At 44.0% G+C, this 17952-nt stretch overlaps 1 protein-coding gene across 1 annotated transcript; it reads right to left on the bottom strand.

Moving 5' to 3' along the window:
• Window positions 1–9130: 9130 nt before the first annotated feature.
• Window positions 9131–16684, bottom strand: LOC104464438 (uncharacterized protein KIAA1958-like). Its single transcript, XM_010077143.1, is given in 8 exon segments — window positions 9131–9152; window positions 13980–14156; window positions 14158–14244; window positions 14411–14438; window positions 14640–14762; window positions 14765–15109; window positions 16151–16321; window positions 16603–16684. Coding segments are annotated over 8 exon segments (1035 nt in total).
• Between the last annotated feature and the right edge of the window lie 1268 nt (window positions 16685–17952).

Raw genomic sequence — 17952 nt, 5'->3', positions numbered from 1 at the left:
GATATAATTAACTGTCAAAGTTACAGATGTTCTATATGGAAGCTTCTGTCTTAGAAACCACAGACTCTAGCAATTAGTGTTGGAAGCATCAATTTGTCTTGCCACTCTTACTTTTTCTTTTCTGCTATTAATCAGTATTAAAGCCATCAATTTATCCCTGTACAGTAATTCCAGCAAAGTCTTTTCTCCTATTGGCATTGCATGTTCAAATTCAAATCATTGTTAGTTAGAACATACCTGAACCAGGAAGGGTCTGGGATGTTTTGCTTCTGGCAGTAACTATTAACTTGATCACATAAAAGGCTTGTAATTTAGTGCTGACATGTGTATGTAGAAGTATTTTAACACACGTGGTTGCTCAGGAGTAATTTTATTTCACTTGCCACAGTAGTAATTGGCCTTTCCACTCAACACAGGTGGTTGGTGTAGAGTCCATATGAGAGCTGGGTGGTGGGGTGAGAGCAGGTCACAGTACTGGGTGGGTCTTAACACTAAACATCAGATCAGAAGTGGGCTAACACATAGTGAGGTCAGACTTTCAAAGTGATGGCAAAGTCATAATCTGTCAAGAGCAGATGAGGTAAAGAAGTCAAAGATCTTGAACTCAACCTCTGAAAGAAATGAACCACAGCTTCTTTCTTCTTAGCTCTGTGCTCTTCTTCTTTTGCCAGACAAGTTTTCTCTACACATGCTTACTTTCCAAAGTCACTCAGCATCTCCCCACCATTATAAATGCTCAGTTTTAACACAAGAAGCCTGACCTCTAGAATCACACGTGGTTTCCTGCCACTGTAGGGTTTTCATCTCTGTTTTTTCATAGTATTTTCACTCTACTGATCTCTTAGAAGCAATGGTATGAAACTAATGAATAGTACCTGATGTTACCTTTGTACTTTACGTCAGAACACAGAATACCCACTGAAACTCATGATTGGAAAGAAATTACACCCCTTAAGGTCACTCGCCAGGAACTTCCTAGTTGCTTTGATGAGTTCAATCAGTTAAAACAGCTAAATGCTACTTCTGTGTTCATGTGCAGTCAGCACAGGACAAGTCAGCTTTAATTTGCAAGTTCTGTGAACACAGCTGGGTGCTGCTCTGTTCATGTTGATGAGTCCCTGTCTGAGGCAGACACTTTGGGTGGTTCTACTAGGCTTTTATTAGACCACCTATGTCACTTAAAGGCTGGAGGTCATTTATTGTCTTGCTGCACAGCAGAGAGGTCAGTGCTCTGATCCCAACCTTGTAGAAATGCCTGGAGAGGACATGCTTTTCCTGTTTTCTTTAGAAAGAGAAGGAAGGTATTGATTATCAACCAGGGAACATGAGCTTTAACTCGTGGAACTGGAAGGAAATGCAGACAACTGTGTCTTAGAGCACACAACTTTTTGTGGCTTGGCTTATCATTATGTTTACAGTGTTTCAGGGACAGAGCACAAGGGCTGGAGGAGGGCGATGAGCCTAGCATAGCATGGAATGCAGTCACAGTGACTATCTCAACATATTCTCTTAAGCATTACATAGTTAAAGCAGGTCTTGGTGTATTCACCAGGAAGAAGCACTGCTAAGAATAGCTGTCTTATGCAGGTGATGTTCTTTCACTTTGTGTCTGCTTAAACGTGTATTCAAAATCAGGAGGATGCCTGAGAGAGCAGCTGTTGGTCAAAATTATGGCACTGATGATTCCTCCTGTTAAACCAGCTCAAATAGCAAGTTTTCTTGAAGGACAGGGTCTGTGCACTGTGCTGTGGACTTCTGCTGAAACAAAAGCTGATGCCCCTGTCCTAGGGAACAGGTGGTAACCAAAAAGATGTGTGAATCCTAAGGGAAAAGCGAAGGGGAGGCAGCCCCAGCTGGGTGGTCTGTATGTACAGACTCCTCTGATGGAGGAGGTGGAGACAGAAGGAAAGATTGTCTGCAACTTGCTGGAAGAGTCTTCCCATCCAGAGCTTTACATGCCTGATTTCTCTTTTGTTAACACACAGGGGAAAAAATCCAATAGCATCTGCTAGCAACTCTTGTGTCTGGAAAGTCTGGTAATCAGTGTGTTCTGAAACACTTTTGGAGGCTGTAGGCAGTCCTTCTTGGGCTAAAATATACTGTGTAGAGCTTTCTGAAGTGAACCATAACTTTGAAGAGTAGTGGGTGACATGGATTTCAGATGCTGTTGGGTTAAAAGCTTGCTCCAGTGAGTTTCTACATCTTTTGGGACCACAGAGCTTGCCCTAGACTTTTTACAATGAAGACAACACCTTCTTGTTTCCTGGTTCTTGCTCTTAATAGAAGGAATGAAGTGACATACCTCCCTGAGTAAATGATTTTGACACTCCTTCCTTGAACAGAGGTTTTTCAGAGAGGAAGAAAGCAGATTAAATGCACTAAGTGGAGAAAATTTGGTAAGTGCAGTGGGACATTATGAAAAAGGATACTTGACAACTGGTGAGCAAATGGCTCTTCTCAGTTACTCCACCCTGTGAGGTTCATTCCAGCATTGAATTATTAAAGGTGGTGGCAGTTCTCAGCTTGTTCTCATTAAGGCCTCTAATCTGGATATTTTAGTGTCAGTGGATGCTACTTCTGGCATGCAGGTTTTGTAGATAGTGGCTGTAAATCTTGCAAAATCTACCTTATTTTTGTCCCAAGGGTTGTCCTGCTTCATTTTAAAGTGCAAATCACAAGCTTGCATGCCAGCTTCACCATGCACATACGTTGCACTGTCTATTAGCATATGTGTGTTACTGGTTGGTAGGGTTTGAGTTTCTTTGAGTAGGAAAAAATTTCTCATTGTAAGAAAGTATGTAGATTTATGGACATGTTTACATCTTCAGAGGCTTTTTCAGTGCATTACTTGAATCCTCATGAGGCAAACTGAGTTACTGTTATCTTCAGTGTTGCTGATGGAGAAAAAGGCAATGCCTGTAGGTACACAGAAAGCCTGTGAGTTGTCAGGATTAGCTCCTGATTAATGAGCTGGTGTGAGGCATCATCTGGAGACCATCGCTCTGCATGCCACACCAGCAGCTGGCTCATCTCCCACTTCTAGAAGATGCTGAGCTCTTTGGTTTCTAGTTTGTCTTTGCTTTCATGGATAGCTCAGTGCTTGGGTTTGTTTTGTGTTTTTTTTTTCCAGATAGTGAAGACAACAAAGTAGGGCAGAGTTTGGGCCTTCTGTGTTTGAAATTTTGGGTAGGGAGGATGGTGGTAAAAACGCTAGTACTGTACTCGATGTTTGGAAGCAAGGGCAAGTGTACTTCCTTCTTCGCAACAGTGAGCAGATAAACCCCACACATTTTGCTGGGTTTTAGCCATCATTTCGTGCCCTAAGCAGAAGTACATTAGAGCCTCCGTCTGCCTGGATGACCTTAAATTTTCTCCATCTGTCAGTGGGTGGCCAGTTGTGGAAGTGAGGAGGGCCAGAGAGCCAGATGTGAGCCCATGCCAAAGCCACCACCTCCATGTTTCTCTGCCAGCAAGAGCTCTGCACAGCTGGCTGACAGCTGGGACAGGGATCAAGGTGACTACATGTTTGCAGCCACAGATCATTACAGCCTGTCAAAAAGAGGCACACCAAGAGTGATTACGTTTTCAAACTCTGCCCTAGCAGATGGCTTGTTAGTCCAAGGAAAGCAAAATGGCCATGCATTGGCCTGTATACAACTGGGTGACGTGCATGCCAGCAACCCTGGCAGTCCCTCTAAGAACCAGGCAGTTTCTGTCTCATCCAATTGAAGGTGTATTGTGCTGGCTTGGCTTGACACTACTCCATTCTGAGTATAGCCTGCTTCCCTAGACATTTGGGTTTTTTTAACCATCTGCAATGAGCCTGGATATACATCCCAGTCTCTCTCACACACACATGAAGAGAATCAGATGGTAATTCACTGCCTCACAATTCTACGATGTGTGTTCAGTATGCATTTTGCATTCCATGTAGGTATGTCATTAGAGATCCCTTTCTCACTTTTGATATTTACAGCAATGAAAGCTAATGCCTGGCCTCCTTCCCCCTCCCCTCCTCAATCTGTTTTTCTTTCCTGTAAGCTATTTCTTACAATATTGCTTTTAAGTGGCAGAAGGAAATATACCTATGGAATTTCCTAATACATACAATATAGTGTAAATTATGCAGCCTTCTTTCTGGCAGCCAAATTGATTTCAGAAATATCCCTGTAAATAATATTTACAGGGAGTTACAAAATGCACCTTGCAGTCCCCCCACAAATCTGACAGCATTTCAAAACTGGGACAATTTTCACAAGGAACAAAGCAAAAAACTGAATCACTGCTGTGGTTCTTACTAGTCTGATGTATAATGCATTGCTTACCAGCAAATGTTAGCTTTCCCGCATCTCTTAATGTTCATATTTCACATAACGGGTGAGAATTGTCTTTAATTCTTTTGTGTTCAGTGTCTGGATTTGGACATGAAAAGAGGGGATGGAAAGGAGGAGTGTGTTTGCATTTGTTCACTGGGTTATTACCTACTGCAGCCTTAGGTCTGTGGTTTCCGTTTCGTCCTTAGTAGTCAGCAAGGCTTCTTACATACAGCTCTTGGATTCAGATCTCCTGTGAATATCTCGGTCAATGAGCAATCATGAAATATCATGTTGTTCCAGTGCTCAGAAAGGCTCAGAAAAATGCCCAGCAGCTAAAGCCCCCATGAGAGCTGGCACAGGCTGCAGGTGAAGATGCTATGTCAAGTGTCAGACTTCCCAGAAATTGCCTCCAGCTATTGGAACAGTCCCCTAGGACCAGCGCAACAAGGAGGAGGTCTTACTTCTCACTGTGATTTAGGTTAAAGACTCCAAGGTGGTGATTCTTCATGTGTTAGAAGTATTACAAAGAGCCTAAGAAGGCAGTGTTAAAACTATAATTTTGCTATAATAGGATTTTTATACAGGTCTAAGGTAGGGAAGGGACATTTTGGGATTTTATTAAAGTGAGTTAACATCAAAAGTACAAACTGTATCAAGTGCAAAAGCCAATGCTATTGGTATGGGAAAAATTAATCTCCTCCAGAAGTGTGTGTAAAAAAAAAAAAAAAAAAAAAAGTGCTATCCTGTGTGACTTTCCTCACAACTGCTCTATCTTTAGACATAACAACTAACTAAATGGCACCTAGTAGCCAGGCAGGTTTTCATGTGGTGTGATACAGTGAACACATTCTTCTCTCAGGTTGGACCCCATTGAGTACTGCAGCAGTCTGTAGTGGCAACTGTCTTTACAGATGTCATCGTTAGATCCCATTAACCTGTATAACAGGCTGGTGGCAAACAGTAGATAACAACAGAAGACAATCAAGTGCCTCGCTAACTTCATGTTGATAGATCATGGGGTAGTGTTTGACTCGGCAGCCAACTGTGACTTGGCAGCCAGTTATGTTTTGTCTGAAAATAAGAATGCCAGCACTGTTGAGGAGAAATGCACTGTCAGCACGACTTGCACAGATATGAAGGAATAGGTATGGCAAAAGTAAATTAAGATGCTCCAGGGTCCCATCAGGCCATAAAAACGACACTGCCGCAATAAGGAAGATACCAGTCATAAAGCTGTGATGGGATGCAGATCAAACACTCATCACCCAGAGAGACTCCTAGCAGGGAAAACTAGGCAGCAATGTCCCTCTGTGGCAGAGGTGGGAAGTTAAGGACTGGATTGCTTTGCTCAAAGGGGAGAAGAGTGCAAAGGAGCCTGAGCCCATGGTAGCCTCAGGGCAAGGGAATGTGCTTCTTCCTTGTGGGAGCAGGGCTGCTTGTTGGAGGGGCTGGTAGAGGAAGTTAGGCAGCAAAAAGTCTGTCTCAGGGACACTGTGCACTCAACAGAAGTGCAGGATAGCTCCTTGCACAGCTTTCAGTGCCACTATCAGTAGGATTTAGGTCTGCAGAGTGTAGACTTGAATTGCATCTTGGACCGCTTCTTTCTAGTAAATCCTTGTTTCTGACAAACTGGGATTGCTTCTGACAAGCAAGAGCTTGCTTCTGAAGCTGATGGCAGCCTCAGCACATAAGTTTGTCATGTCCTATTTGTCCCTTATTTGCTATTAAGCTTTGCTCACATGTGACTTAGAGCTGGCCAACGGCTGTGTGCTACCTGAATGCCTGCTTGTAAGTTTAGGTGTATCCTTCATGAAAAAAAAGTGACCACATAGGAAAGGGAAAAGGAGTGGTGTGTTCCTCCAAGCTCCGACCCCAGCTTGACTCAGTTTGGGTATTGTGTCAAAATGACGGTGGACACCACAGCTGATTGTCCCTGTGGAGACACTGACCCACCGTATTTGAATAAAAAGCAGAATAATGAAAGTGGCATCACTCAACTTCACAGTGAGCCCTTTGCTCACATGAATAGCGATCCTGCCCCTCAGACCTGCTATCTCAGGCATCACAGGTTTGTTTTATAATATCTGCAAGTGTTTAAAACAGAGGTGTTCTCCTTTAACAACATAAAGCACAGGCAAGTGTCCCCACCCCCCCCCAGTGCCACTGCTCTGAAAAGCAGTCATGAGATGGCCCCTCAGTTTGCACACCTTTAAAACAGCCAGCATATAATGCCAGGGGAGCCATTAAAATGTCATGCTGTTCCCACCACTCTCTGCTAGCATCCTTCTCCACCCTCATCCCCCAGAAATCTCCCCCCCAGCCCACAGCTGCTCTCCCTGTTCGTGGGTGCAGTTGCACCCCAGCGATGCAGGTGGTAACCCTAAAAAGTAGAAGGCACTGGAGCAGACCGACAGACCATGCTGTTATCAAAGAGGGGGCTCAGCAGGCTTTGAGCCAACTCCATGACTATCTCAGCCTTGGGAATGAGGCTACTTTGCAGCAGCACATCCAGACTGCTGGAAATCAGGTGCAGTCCTTACACGGAGCCAGGAGGATCTCGGCAAGATTGTGGAGGTCTTGGGTGAGCTTTTGCTAGCAAAGTGAGAGACCCTCATAGGGCAGGGTTAATGGTTAACCTTTCAAGCAGAGCAGAAATCCACTTGGTGGAGTCATACCCAACTGGCGGGGCATTGCCCTGAGCTGGTCCCAACACACTGACAAACTGTGAGCGAGTTTTAAAAAGCAATAGCTTTATTCAAAAGCCCTAGATTAAAAAGCCACATTGTGTAGGACTTTCCAGCTAGACTCTCCTTCCACACCAGCAGCAGCAGAAGGCAGAAAGAACCCAAAAGCACAGAAAATACTCCAGAATAGTCAAGGGACTTCTTCAGGTGAGATCACACACAAAAGCTTGTTCTCCAACTACCAGCACACCAATGATGTTGACTGGCAGATCTGAGATAGATTCCTCCAAGCTCCTGAGAGATCCGTGGCTAAGATGGTTTCCTCTGGGATTGTATTTTAACGAGGTATGAGAAGCTTTGTTTTGAGAATAACCACTGTGGCTCAACTTCACTTCTCTCACTCCAGCATGACACAACTTGATCACATCTCCTCTCACTATTTTTCCACAAACCTCATCAGTGAGCTCAGCAAAAGCAACCTTATCCACTGGACATATCTAGAGAAGTCAGATCATGCCCCTCCAGGTAGGTCCTGAATGAAGTGTCTTGGCAGGACCCTAAGGAATAAATGGCTCAGGACCAGTGAGAGTAGTGTGTTATTCTCTGCTTTGCTGCCTTGCATCCACATCTCTTCCTTAATGCCTTCTGTTTTCTCTCTGCACTTCTTGATTAATTGTCTGCTCACCTCCCTCTTCTTCCACGGTTGCCCAGTTGCTTTTCTCTCTCTAGCATTAGCACCAATAACGAGAGCCCTTGTTTCTATCAGGGAACAAGTCATTCAGGGAGGTGCAGAGTTCAAGGCAAGGTTTTCCTTCAGAGCAGAAAAATATTCAATAATTACCATATCATATTGATTGTGGCTCTGCAGACCATCCTACATCTGCACTTGGGGCTGCTGGTTGAGGCTGGGAAGTATTTCCCTGTTTCCTGGCCTGAGTGTCCTTCCAAGCAACATTTTTTGCAGGTAACATTTTCCTACACGTTAGACTTCTTCATGGAGATGTGAATGTAAGACTTGCAGCTCTCTGTCTCCCTTTGCTCCCCTAATGTTGCCCTGGGGATGCAGTCCCGGATAGTTCGTGTTTTGCCTTTACCTCATGTAAGGGTGCTCCATCTCAGTCATGGGATGAGCCAGACATGCCCTGTGGATGTTGCAGTGTCTCTTTTCAATAGGAGTGATTCCTTCTCACTCTCTGTGTAGTGAATAGCCTGTTTACAGTGAAAATTGCTATTACCCGTGGGCCACCATGGCAGTTAGAGACTTCCAATCCAGCAAAATGGACTACAACCTTGCAACCCAAAGCATTCAACTCCTTTAAGTTGCTCCCTGCCCACGTCATCAAATTGACAAAGAGGCAACAAATGGAGTGGAAAAAAAGCATGGTGCATGAGAATTTTTTTTTTAAGTAGATAATACATCTTAAACTGTTAGTATTTTCCCTTCTCATTTGTCTTTGAGTCCATAGGAAATATGTCAGTGGGTTACAAATGCAGGGTTCTTTGGGCTCTGCCTATGTGCAGGTGCAGTTCTGCATGGCCTGGCTCAGGTCTGCAGTATGTGTCATTTTGAGATTTGTTTTGTTTTTTCAGGAAAGCTTTAGTGACTTACTAAATACTATTGAGTAGATAAAGTCTGCAATCAATATTCTGAGGAACTGAAAGTTTGCCAAAGAATGGAATGCTTTACTTAATTGAATTAAATGTATTTCTTACATTGGCTTGAGAAAAAATTTTCTTGGAGCAAAATTGAAACATCATTTAATTTCAGCTTAAACCAAGTGGACTGAATACATCGTGCTAGATGAGCTGCTGGCTCCATGCCCTTGTAAGTTCAACTGTCAGGAGGACACATTTCAAAGTGAAGTTGCACGCACATGCTCTGGACTCTACTCAGCTCTGTGTTTTGTGTAACAGGAGCGTCTGCCTCCCTCCCCAGCACACAAGATTGTAGGAGGACATTGCATTAATCATCCATCCTGATGACAGTGAATGTTAAAACTAAAAATCAGGTCTGTCTGCTGTAACGTGCCCAAGTGCACAGCCTCACCGTGATGAGGAGAGATGTATGTGTGTCCCCTTTCACCCATGCCAGTGGTGGTCACCCAGCTGTTCCAAAGTCTTCCAAAATAACTAGCAATTATGGGTGCCCAACCTGACACACTGCAGAAAAGCCTCAAAGGCCTCCAAATCATAACGCCTGAAGTCTTATTGTGCTAGTCACTCAGCTAGGCAGTATTTTTACAATCTTGAGCATAATTCTATAGCCTGCCAGGGTGAGCGTGTGCCTCACATCATAGATGTGTTTAGTCTCGGGTGAGTGGGGAGGGAATGCAAAATAAAATCCTGCAATTAACAGCAAATTCTGAATGAACCATAATCCTTGTCTACCTTAGAACCCAGAATAAGCAATAATGCTGTGCCGGTGTCATCTCCATGGCCCACAAAAACTAATAAAATCAGGATTTGCTAAGTGCTCTGATTTTGCAATACGAGAGTTATGTTAAAGGAAGGTCTTGAATTCACCCACTGAATACTGTATGCCTTACTGGAAGTCAGCAACAGCCAGCTTCTCAACAACAGCTGAGGACAGTCCAGCATGCGAGACGTGGCTGAGAACATAAAGCTCATAGCCCAGCTCCCCAGTGCGCCGCAGAAGCACAAGGCTGCTATGAGCCCCATCCACCTGGAATGTACCTCAGTCTTTGGGCACAGAACAGACAATACCTGCTTTGGCACAAGAGATGCAAAGGTGTGTTTCTTTGTCCTTTGCAGCATTTGATTATTTGCCTACAGTCAAAAGGGGTAAGTGCCACTTTTGACGTATCCTGATTTTCTTTTTAGGTCGGTGATTCTTGAGTACTGGCTCTTGCAGGGCTCCCAGAGGAGTTGCATTTATAAGTAATGGCCTTGCAAGTGAGGGGTGCCACAAGTGGATGTAGCTGAGAGAATGACCATAACCCACTGCTGACCTTTGGCGAGTTATATCACACCTCTCTTGGCTTTGTCCTTTTCCTTTTTGGTAGGAGTTGCTTCAAGAGGGAAAATTTCTCCTTCAGATAGAACTAACATACTAATGTCATGCTGGTCTCATTAGAGGATATTAACCACTGCTGAAATATAGATAATTATATGCTGAGCCAAAGAAGTCAAAAGAGTTAAATATTGTTAGATAAAACATAGGTTTTGGGATCACAGATTTGAGGAGCTACCAGAAAAAAAGGACCACCAGTACTGAAGTTTGTCTAATAGGCAAATATTCTTTGTGACAAAAATTGACAGTTAAACACCACATGTTATTCCCCGTATCCAAGTAATTTCTGTAACAGTTCAGTCCATAATGAAGTTCCACAGTTTACAAAGGTGATATTGCCTTTATTTCAGAACAAACACTACTTGTAAGTGAGAAAAAAGATATCAAATTGTCAAACACAAGAACATCAGACAAAGGAATAAGACATACTGTGAGACAAAATCAAGACCAACTCTTCTTCACAAAAGCACTCAATAACTTCTTTTTTTTCTCTTTTTCACTCACTTTATGTCACTATTAAAAAAATCCTTAGTACTCTGATGCACTGTATTTCCTCTGTGATAGCAGATACCACTGCAGGAGAACAACAGACTGGAGGATAACTGCAGGATAACTCAAAGTCAGGCTGAGTTGCATGGTACCTGCCAAATCTGGAGATTTACTCAGTTGTCATATATAGAATATTCAGTCCTTGGCAAAACAAGGAAGAGGAACTATCCTCCTGCTTAGGATACTGGACATAAGCTAAATGCTTGCCATGTATATTTATTGACTCTTGCAAACAACATATGCATGGGCAGAAGAGTGCTCTTTAGTTACAGCCAGTCCTAGTTCTCTGTAGGTTCCCTCCACTAAGATATGGAACAAGTTGTTATTTTTGCAGAGGTCTGAACCCAGGCAAGTGCCCACCGCTACTGCAAGGCCAAGTTTCCCCTGGCTGTGTGGGCAGAGAAGGCAGCTGAGGTTTCTTGTCTAAGAAACTATCCAACATATGCTGCCACAGAGCATTCCTGACCTATGAAATACAGCCACATCAACCGAACAAAGAAATTAAGGGCAAAAAGCTTCTAGAGATTAGAGGAAAAGCCACGGGGCTTTCGTAGCTCCTATTCATGCCTAAGGAAACCTCAGCATGACTGCTTTGACTGCCAGCAGTCACCAGAGGGTCCCAGCCTAGGAACTGCTGGGTGGCAGTGACTGCAGGAGGAGCTCCAGCAGGTCAGCACCTCTGAAGAACAGGTTCCTCAATTAGTTACCAAACAAAGAGTCTGATTTTCTGGGTGCACTCTGGTTTCAAAATGGTTTGTGTTAGAACAGCTTCTTCTGCTCCTTTCAAAGACAAATAAACACTGTCCCAGCCCAGCTTCTGCTTTTCCTCAGTCCTCATGGGTGATATTGTTTTGCAGGACTGGAATTGTATTTTTTAACTAGGAATGCCCTTTACTATAGCCCATGAAACAACATTATGACAAATAGCATTTTTACTCTGAGAGCAATGCCCACAATGCACACCTAATACCCTGTGCAAGCAGAGGCTCCTGCTTCCATCACATTAAGTTGTCTGGAAATCCTGAACATCCCCTGCCGCCTCCAGCAAAGGCTCCAAGGCTTCCCAGGATCAGACACTTAAAAAAACACCCTGAGAGTGGGAAATAATGTACACAGCCTCAGAGGGCTGTAGGATGCAGCTTTTCCTATGTTTTGCCAATTGATGGGGTTAGCACAAAGGACACAGGCACCAAATTAAAGAATTTAGCTTATTTTTATTTATGTTTAAAGTCATAAAATAATAAGAAAAATAATACAGTGAAAATAAATTAAACCAAGATAAGGTAAAGCAGCAAAATAATAACCAAACTACTATAGCAAGCAGAAAGTAAGGTAAAGCACCTTATCATTGCTACATAGAGTTAGTGATCGCGATAGATACATCACCAATTGCCCTATTAATATGTTACCATCATCCAGACCCACAGTCGCTGGGGAGCCTGTTTACAGGAGGGATTTGGAGAGTCCCTCCTGGCAATTGGGAAATCTCTATACATTGTATCCACTGTATAGATGAGGCTTCCAAATTTCCCTGCCAATGGTCCCTGCTTTTATAGAGTTAAATAAACAACTTTATATCTTAAACTGTGAAAAAACATCTGGTGTAGTTTTCTCCTTGTTAACTTCTGTCTTGAGCCTGGACAGGGACAAGAGAAGGGAGATAACATGAACAAAAGAATCTACTAATCTTGGTTATGTATCTCTCGACAAAGCTTGTCCCGACTTGCCACATTCCTTTGCCATCTGTCATGATAGGTCACATCCGTGCTTAATTTTGGCTACTGTTACACAATTAGTATCTTTCTGCTGGCTAACCTTACACAGCAAGCATTACAGCAAAGCTCTGTAAGCGTTAAAACAAAATTTTTTTAAACTGGCATATATTCATAAGGTAATACATTGCATATGTGACCAATATTATACATATTAGGTATATTGTTAGGTTGTGAGGTTCATCTAGAGGTCAACTTTGTTTCAGGGCCTCAGTGCTCAGGCCCTAGTATTTCATCCTAGCAGATGTTTCCCCTGCTGAAGTTGGTGCTACTCAGTGTTTCAATATCCAGCTAGTTAATTTCTTAAAATTAAAATAATGTTGTGCAAATGCATTTAAAAGACAGGAGCAATAATATATTTCACAACATAGAGATCCTACAAATCAAACTAATATTTAAAAAGAAAAGAGAATTCAGGCAATTTGGGGGAGGGAGAAGCTATCTTTAAAAAAACCTGTTATTAATGTCATTATTTTATCTTTGCAATCATGTGCCTATCGGACTGAAGCTGTAATTTTATGGTGTTATACAGTACTAGAAAATCAGTGACTGTACAGTGGGCTTGGTAAACCTCATCAATCCTCTCACAGTCCTGCAACCCATGGAAAAAAAACAGCCAAATATTTCCATTAGATTAGAGGCAGACTGCACATCATCAAGTTACATGTCCCCAGCTCTGTTTCGGGGCTTCCGGGTGTTCTTTTGTGTGACTTAAAGGCTTGCCACAGCTCCAGCTGAAATGAAGTTTTCCTCTCAACAGAAAGTGGACCAAGCCGTAGCTGTGGAAGTTTAAGGCAACTATTTTTACAACTGACCGCTGATTTCTGAAAATTACATCATTTGGATGCCAGACTTGAGACACTGTAGAGTCCTTTCATTTTCAAGAGATGCTGAGCAGCTGACTTTTGAGATCATGATGCACTGTATTTCCTCTGTGACATCCTTTAAGATGTCTCAAAACTTGGACAACCCCAAAAAGCTGATTTTTGAGTTAAATCCTAACCACCTGTAAGTGACTGACTAAAAATGCTGTCCTTTGAAGATGCTGTGATTGATTTCATCTGTTCATTTGTTATTTGGTAAAGCCAATAGTAGTTTCTGGCAGTACCTACAGATCCAGTGTCAATGATCAGGTATTGAAAAATATCTGCATTTACAATACAGGAAACAAGTGGAGAAAACAGTGAACCATCAAAAAATATGCATCACAAGAGAGTAACTTTTGTACAGTAGCTCTGAAAGAAAGCATAGGCACTTCTTCAAGACTTCTTGGTCCCCAAAAGCTCAGTCTCCCTTCTCCTATCTCTGCTTGCTGAGGAAGAAAATCCATGATACACACATTGCTGCCTCCAATGAGGAAAGATCTCTCTACCAACTCTTTGCTCGGAAGACCTGGCAGTGGTGAAGGAGACCACTGCTCCACCACTTTTCAGAACAACGCTGTATTTATCCCCAAAATGGGACCGCACCTTGTGAGCCCTCCTCAGGAAGGATTTACTGTCCTGTCTTTCCATTTTTTGCTCTTGTTTGAAAGCAGCTCACCCTCTTCACATGTCACAAAAGCTACTGGGCAAAGCCTGGCTGGTGAGAGCAGACCACAGGCGGAGTTACTGGAAGAGAGACAAACTTCCTGGAAGCCTGAGTGAAGGAGAAAAACGTAAAATTTTCACAGTGCTCCAGCTTCACTTTCTTTGCCTGCTTGGCAACGACACCTCTGAGGGAGTGGAGCTCCATCCTCTGCTCCTCATACCAGACATTCCCCATGCAGCTGACAACCTGGACCATTAGAAGGTAGACTTGGCCACCATCTGCATCGGGGCTGGTGTACGTACATGTACTTGTAGAAGAGGCAGTATGGGCAGAGCTTGTGCCCTTTTGAGTGCTCGTGGTATCTGGCCCTAGAATCATAGAATCACAGAATGGTTTGGGTTGGAAGGGACCTTCAAGATCAGCCAGTTCCAACCCCCCTGCCATGGGCAGGGATACCTCCCACCAGACCAGGTTGCTCAAAGCCTCATCCAGCCTGGCCTTGAACACCTCCAGGGATGGGGCATCCACAGCTTCCCTGGGCAACCTGTGCCAGTGCCTCACCACCCTCACAGGAAAACATTTCTTCTTAATATCTCATCTAAATCTACCCTCTTTCAGCTTAAAGCTGTTACCCCTCATCCTATCCATCCACCCCTTGGTCAAGAGTGCCTCCCCATCTCTCTTGTAGCCCCCCTTTCAGCACTTGAAGGCTGCTGCAAGGTCTCCCCGGAGCCTTCTCTTCCCTGTTCATGTTCACCCTGTTTTTGTTGCTTCACACTGTCTGTTCTGCCACAAAAATACAGGCTGTTCTGGGAGTCTTTGAGCAATTCAGTGTCACCAAACATTAAGTCCACATTCTCCTGTAAGGTTCACGTGTTCAGTTGCATTTCACCACTGGCGGCAGCAGGGCTATGGGACTGTCATCTCCCAGGCATCCCATCTTCCACATCTCTTCCTCATCAGAAAGGGAGAAGGAGACACCATTGCGAGAGCAGGCACCAGACATCCCAGCCTCGCTCAGGACCTGAAGCTTCTCCTTGAGCTTTCTGGTGGAAGACCTGAAGGTGCCGCTTGTGATGGAGAAACCAGCACCAGCATCCTTGAGGATCTGGTCCAGGCCTCGTTGGATAGCATGGAGGCACGTGGCTAGAAAGTCAGACCCATCTGTTTTCTCTGCAGTGATGTAAAAGCCCTCCAGGAGTTCATTGAGCTTCACTGTTGGGATCTGGAACAAGAGGAAGGGGAAAGATGTGTCAAGGTACATCAGAGGTGGGGAAGACACATCTAGGGCTTCTCTGCGCTCTGTCTGAAGAAACCTGCAGCAGTTTCCATGCTTCCCCACCAGTTTGTTTCTGGGCAGCCTTAGAGCCTTGGGAAGAGGCTATGTGTTTAAGCCAAAGAGATGCGATGGTGTAAGGAAGCTCAGGCAGACCAGATCCCATTTCACTGGCTGGCACCACTTCTGCACCATGTGTAGAAATACAGATTCAGAAGGAAGGATCCGAATTCCTGGCTTTTTTAGAAGTGAATGAAGGTTTCAGACATACTGAGGTATGACTGTGTGCAAATGTGTGACCTACCACTTGGGTGTCACACTCTGTACTTTTGCAGTAACGTGATACATATGAAAACTTTTCAGGTGAAGGAGGACGAGAAAGAGAAGGAGGATGAGGAAGAGGAGAAAAAGGAGAAGCAGCAACTGCTACTTCTTCTGGCCATGAGATGTCAGTATTGCCGTGAGGCTGCCAGTCAGGCTGCTTTAGCCTGCCAATGCCTTAGATCAACCTAACAGAGAAAGTTAGAAAAATGTGAGTGGGGCTTTTTGTACTTTGGCCCTTAGCCACAGTCCTTATTTTTGGTGTGTACGCTGATTTTTCTGGGAGTTCATTTTTGGAGAAAAGTCCTGAAATGGTCTGAACTGCATTGTCTGGCTCTGGGAGCAGAAATTGTGCAAACAGTATGTCCTGAGGGTAACAGCAGGAAATCTCCTCACATGAGGCCAGGGCTGTATACAAGGGTTATGTACATGGAAATCTTTAGTATCACCCTGGGTTTCCAAGCTACTGGCTCAACTGTGAGTGCAACAGGGTGTGAATTAGAAAAGGTCACAATTTTATGAAGATAAATTTGGAAGGTCTCCAAGACCACAAGGACATAAAGAAGGCTGAAATCCCATCTCTTTTCAAACTTTATGATAACTTAATTTGACTGAGGGGCTGGCTCCCACCACTGAAAAAGAAAACAGTATGTTCCTAAGTTTGCTGATCTTCGTGACGTCCATGTAATCTCTGGGTCCTCTGCTCATGCACCAGTATCTCCACAAGTTGAGAGCACAGAGGGTGGCCTTGGTGGTATTGGGGCTCACAGCAGTGATACATACATGCTTGAGGTCGTCATCAAAATTAAAGATGGGAAACTTGTTAAGCTTGGTTGGATAGGCTAGAAAACACATAACGAAAGGGGATAAAACTGGCTTGTCCTAGTGAGATGCTGCCACCATTTCTGCCTAAGAGCAACTCCATGTTTTTCACAAAATGTGAGGAATTTAAGAAAGATGAAACACAGCACTTCCCTGATGATTTACCATGAGTTTGTGTGCTGGAAACTCAGATGCAGCAGGAGGGGCACCAACATGAAGTCACCTTAATGTTGCCGCAAAGCTAAAAATATGCTGCCTCACAGAGCCAGTAACAGAGAGGGAGTGACACAGCATCTTCTACCTTGCTGCAGAAACAGTGTGAGGATGACAAAGGCAAAGGGTTTTCCTTTGTTAGTCCACTTAGGAGCAGGAGAAAAATTCATGCTATTTCTATACAGCCTGACTGTGTGCTGCTGGTGTGTCACACCACCACGGGTGTCTGTGCACACTGAACAGGCAATACTAACCAAGCAGGATTTTCCAGTTGTAGCCATTCTCTACTCCCTGGTAGACACAACAGAATCAGGTCCTGTTGCTTCAGCGGACCAAAGGCAAGTGTATCTTGATGAATACCATGAGTTAAATGAAGACGTGTTTCTTAAAAGGAGAGCCTCAGCCCCACAGGCAAGAACTGAAAGTGGAGGATTGATGGAGAACCTTGTTATATATGTTCAGACACTTCATATCCTTTATGAAAGAGTAATACATTTTTATGATACCACTATAATTTTATTACAGCCACTACACTTTTAAGTCTACTTTTTACAGGGCTGAAGCTAATGGGTTTTGCAGCCCAGTGCATGTTAGCTGTGAAGGGTTGCTCTGAAAATCCACGCACTGAGATAGTGATCCCCACAGCGACCATCTCAGCACGGCAGGAAAAGGGAAGAGGTGGTACCCTCAAGAGGAGGGAGATGCTGGATTTCTCCTTCTAACCTTCAATTCTGCAGTCATAGCTGACCTTTACTGCAGCCCCAGAGGTGTAAATCTGCACACTAGGAAGAAGTGATTTTAAAGAGGTTTCAATTGTTACAGCTTTTGCTGTTAACGTAATATATAAAAGGTAAAGGAACTGCGTCAACCCAAGTGAAGAACCCACTGGAGACAAAACAAGCTGGAAAGGTGAACACATGCACCGTGCACAGGCTAACAATATCAGCATGCTGTCTGATCCTCTGTGCTCTGGACACTTCTGTAACAGGAGTCCTCAGTCTGTGGTCTGCAGACCCCTGACAGCCTAGGGTCTCCTCCTGAAGACTCCAAGAAAGATTGCTGGAAAAAAGCACCCTATGCAGAGAGCACATCTGAAAAATGCACATTGCCATGCCAGCCTGTCCAGTGGCAGAGGTCTCACAAACTGAAGGCACCTTCTCTTCCTTCTGTGCACTGCAACTGGTCAGTGGACAAAACCAGGACTTCTTTCCATCTGAAAGGCAGGCTGCAAGTGTTTTGGTTTTTTTTTTTTTCCTAAACAGAGCTGTGTTTACAAACTTTGCTCACGGCAAATGATCCTCCTCTGTGCTGACAACGGCTGCCTGCAGTGCCTGGCAGCCACCTCGTTCTCCTGCTAGCCCAGGGATGGTGCTGCAGAACAGGATTCAGGTGGCATAAACTTGGGTGGAAGTTCTGCTGGTCAGTGGCTTCATGAGCA

This window comes from Pterocles gutturalis, unplaced genomic scaffold (genome assembly GCF_000699245.1).
Source record: "Pterocles gutturalis isolate BGI_N339 unplaced genomic scaffold, ASM69924v1 scaffold22703, whole genome shotgun sequence".
Taxonomy (NCBI): domain Eukaryota; kingdom Metazoa; phylum Chordata; class Aves; order Pterocliformes; family Pteroclidae; genus Pterocles; species Pterocles gutturalis.
The sequence above is the reverse complement of the archived record's forward strand: the minus strand, read 5'-3'. Positions and strand labels throughout refer to the sequence as shown.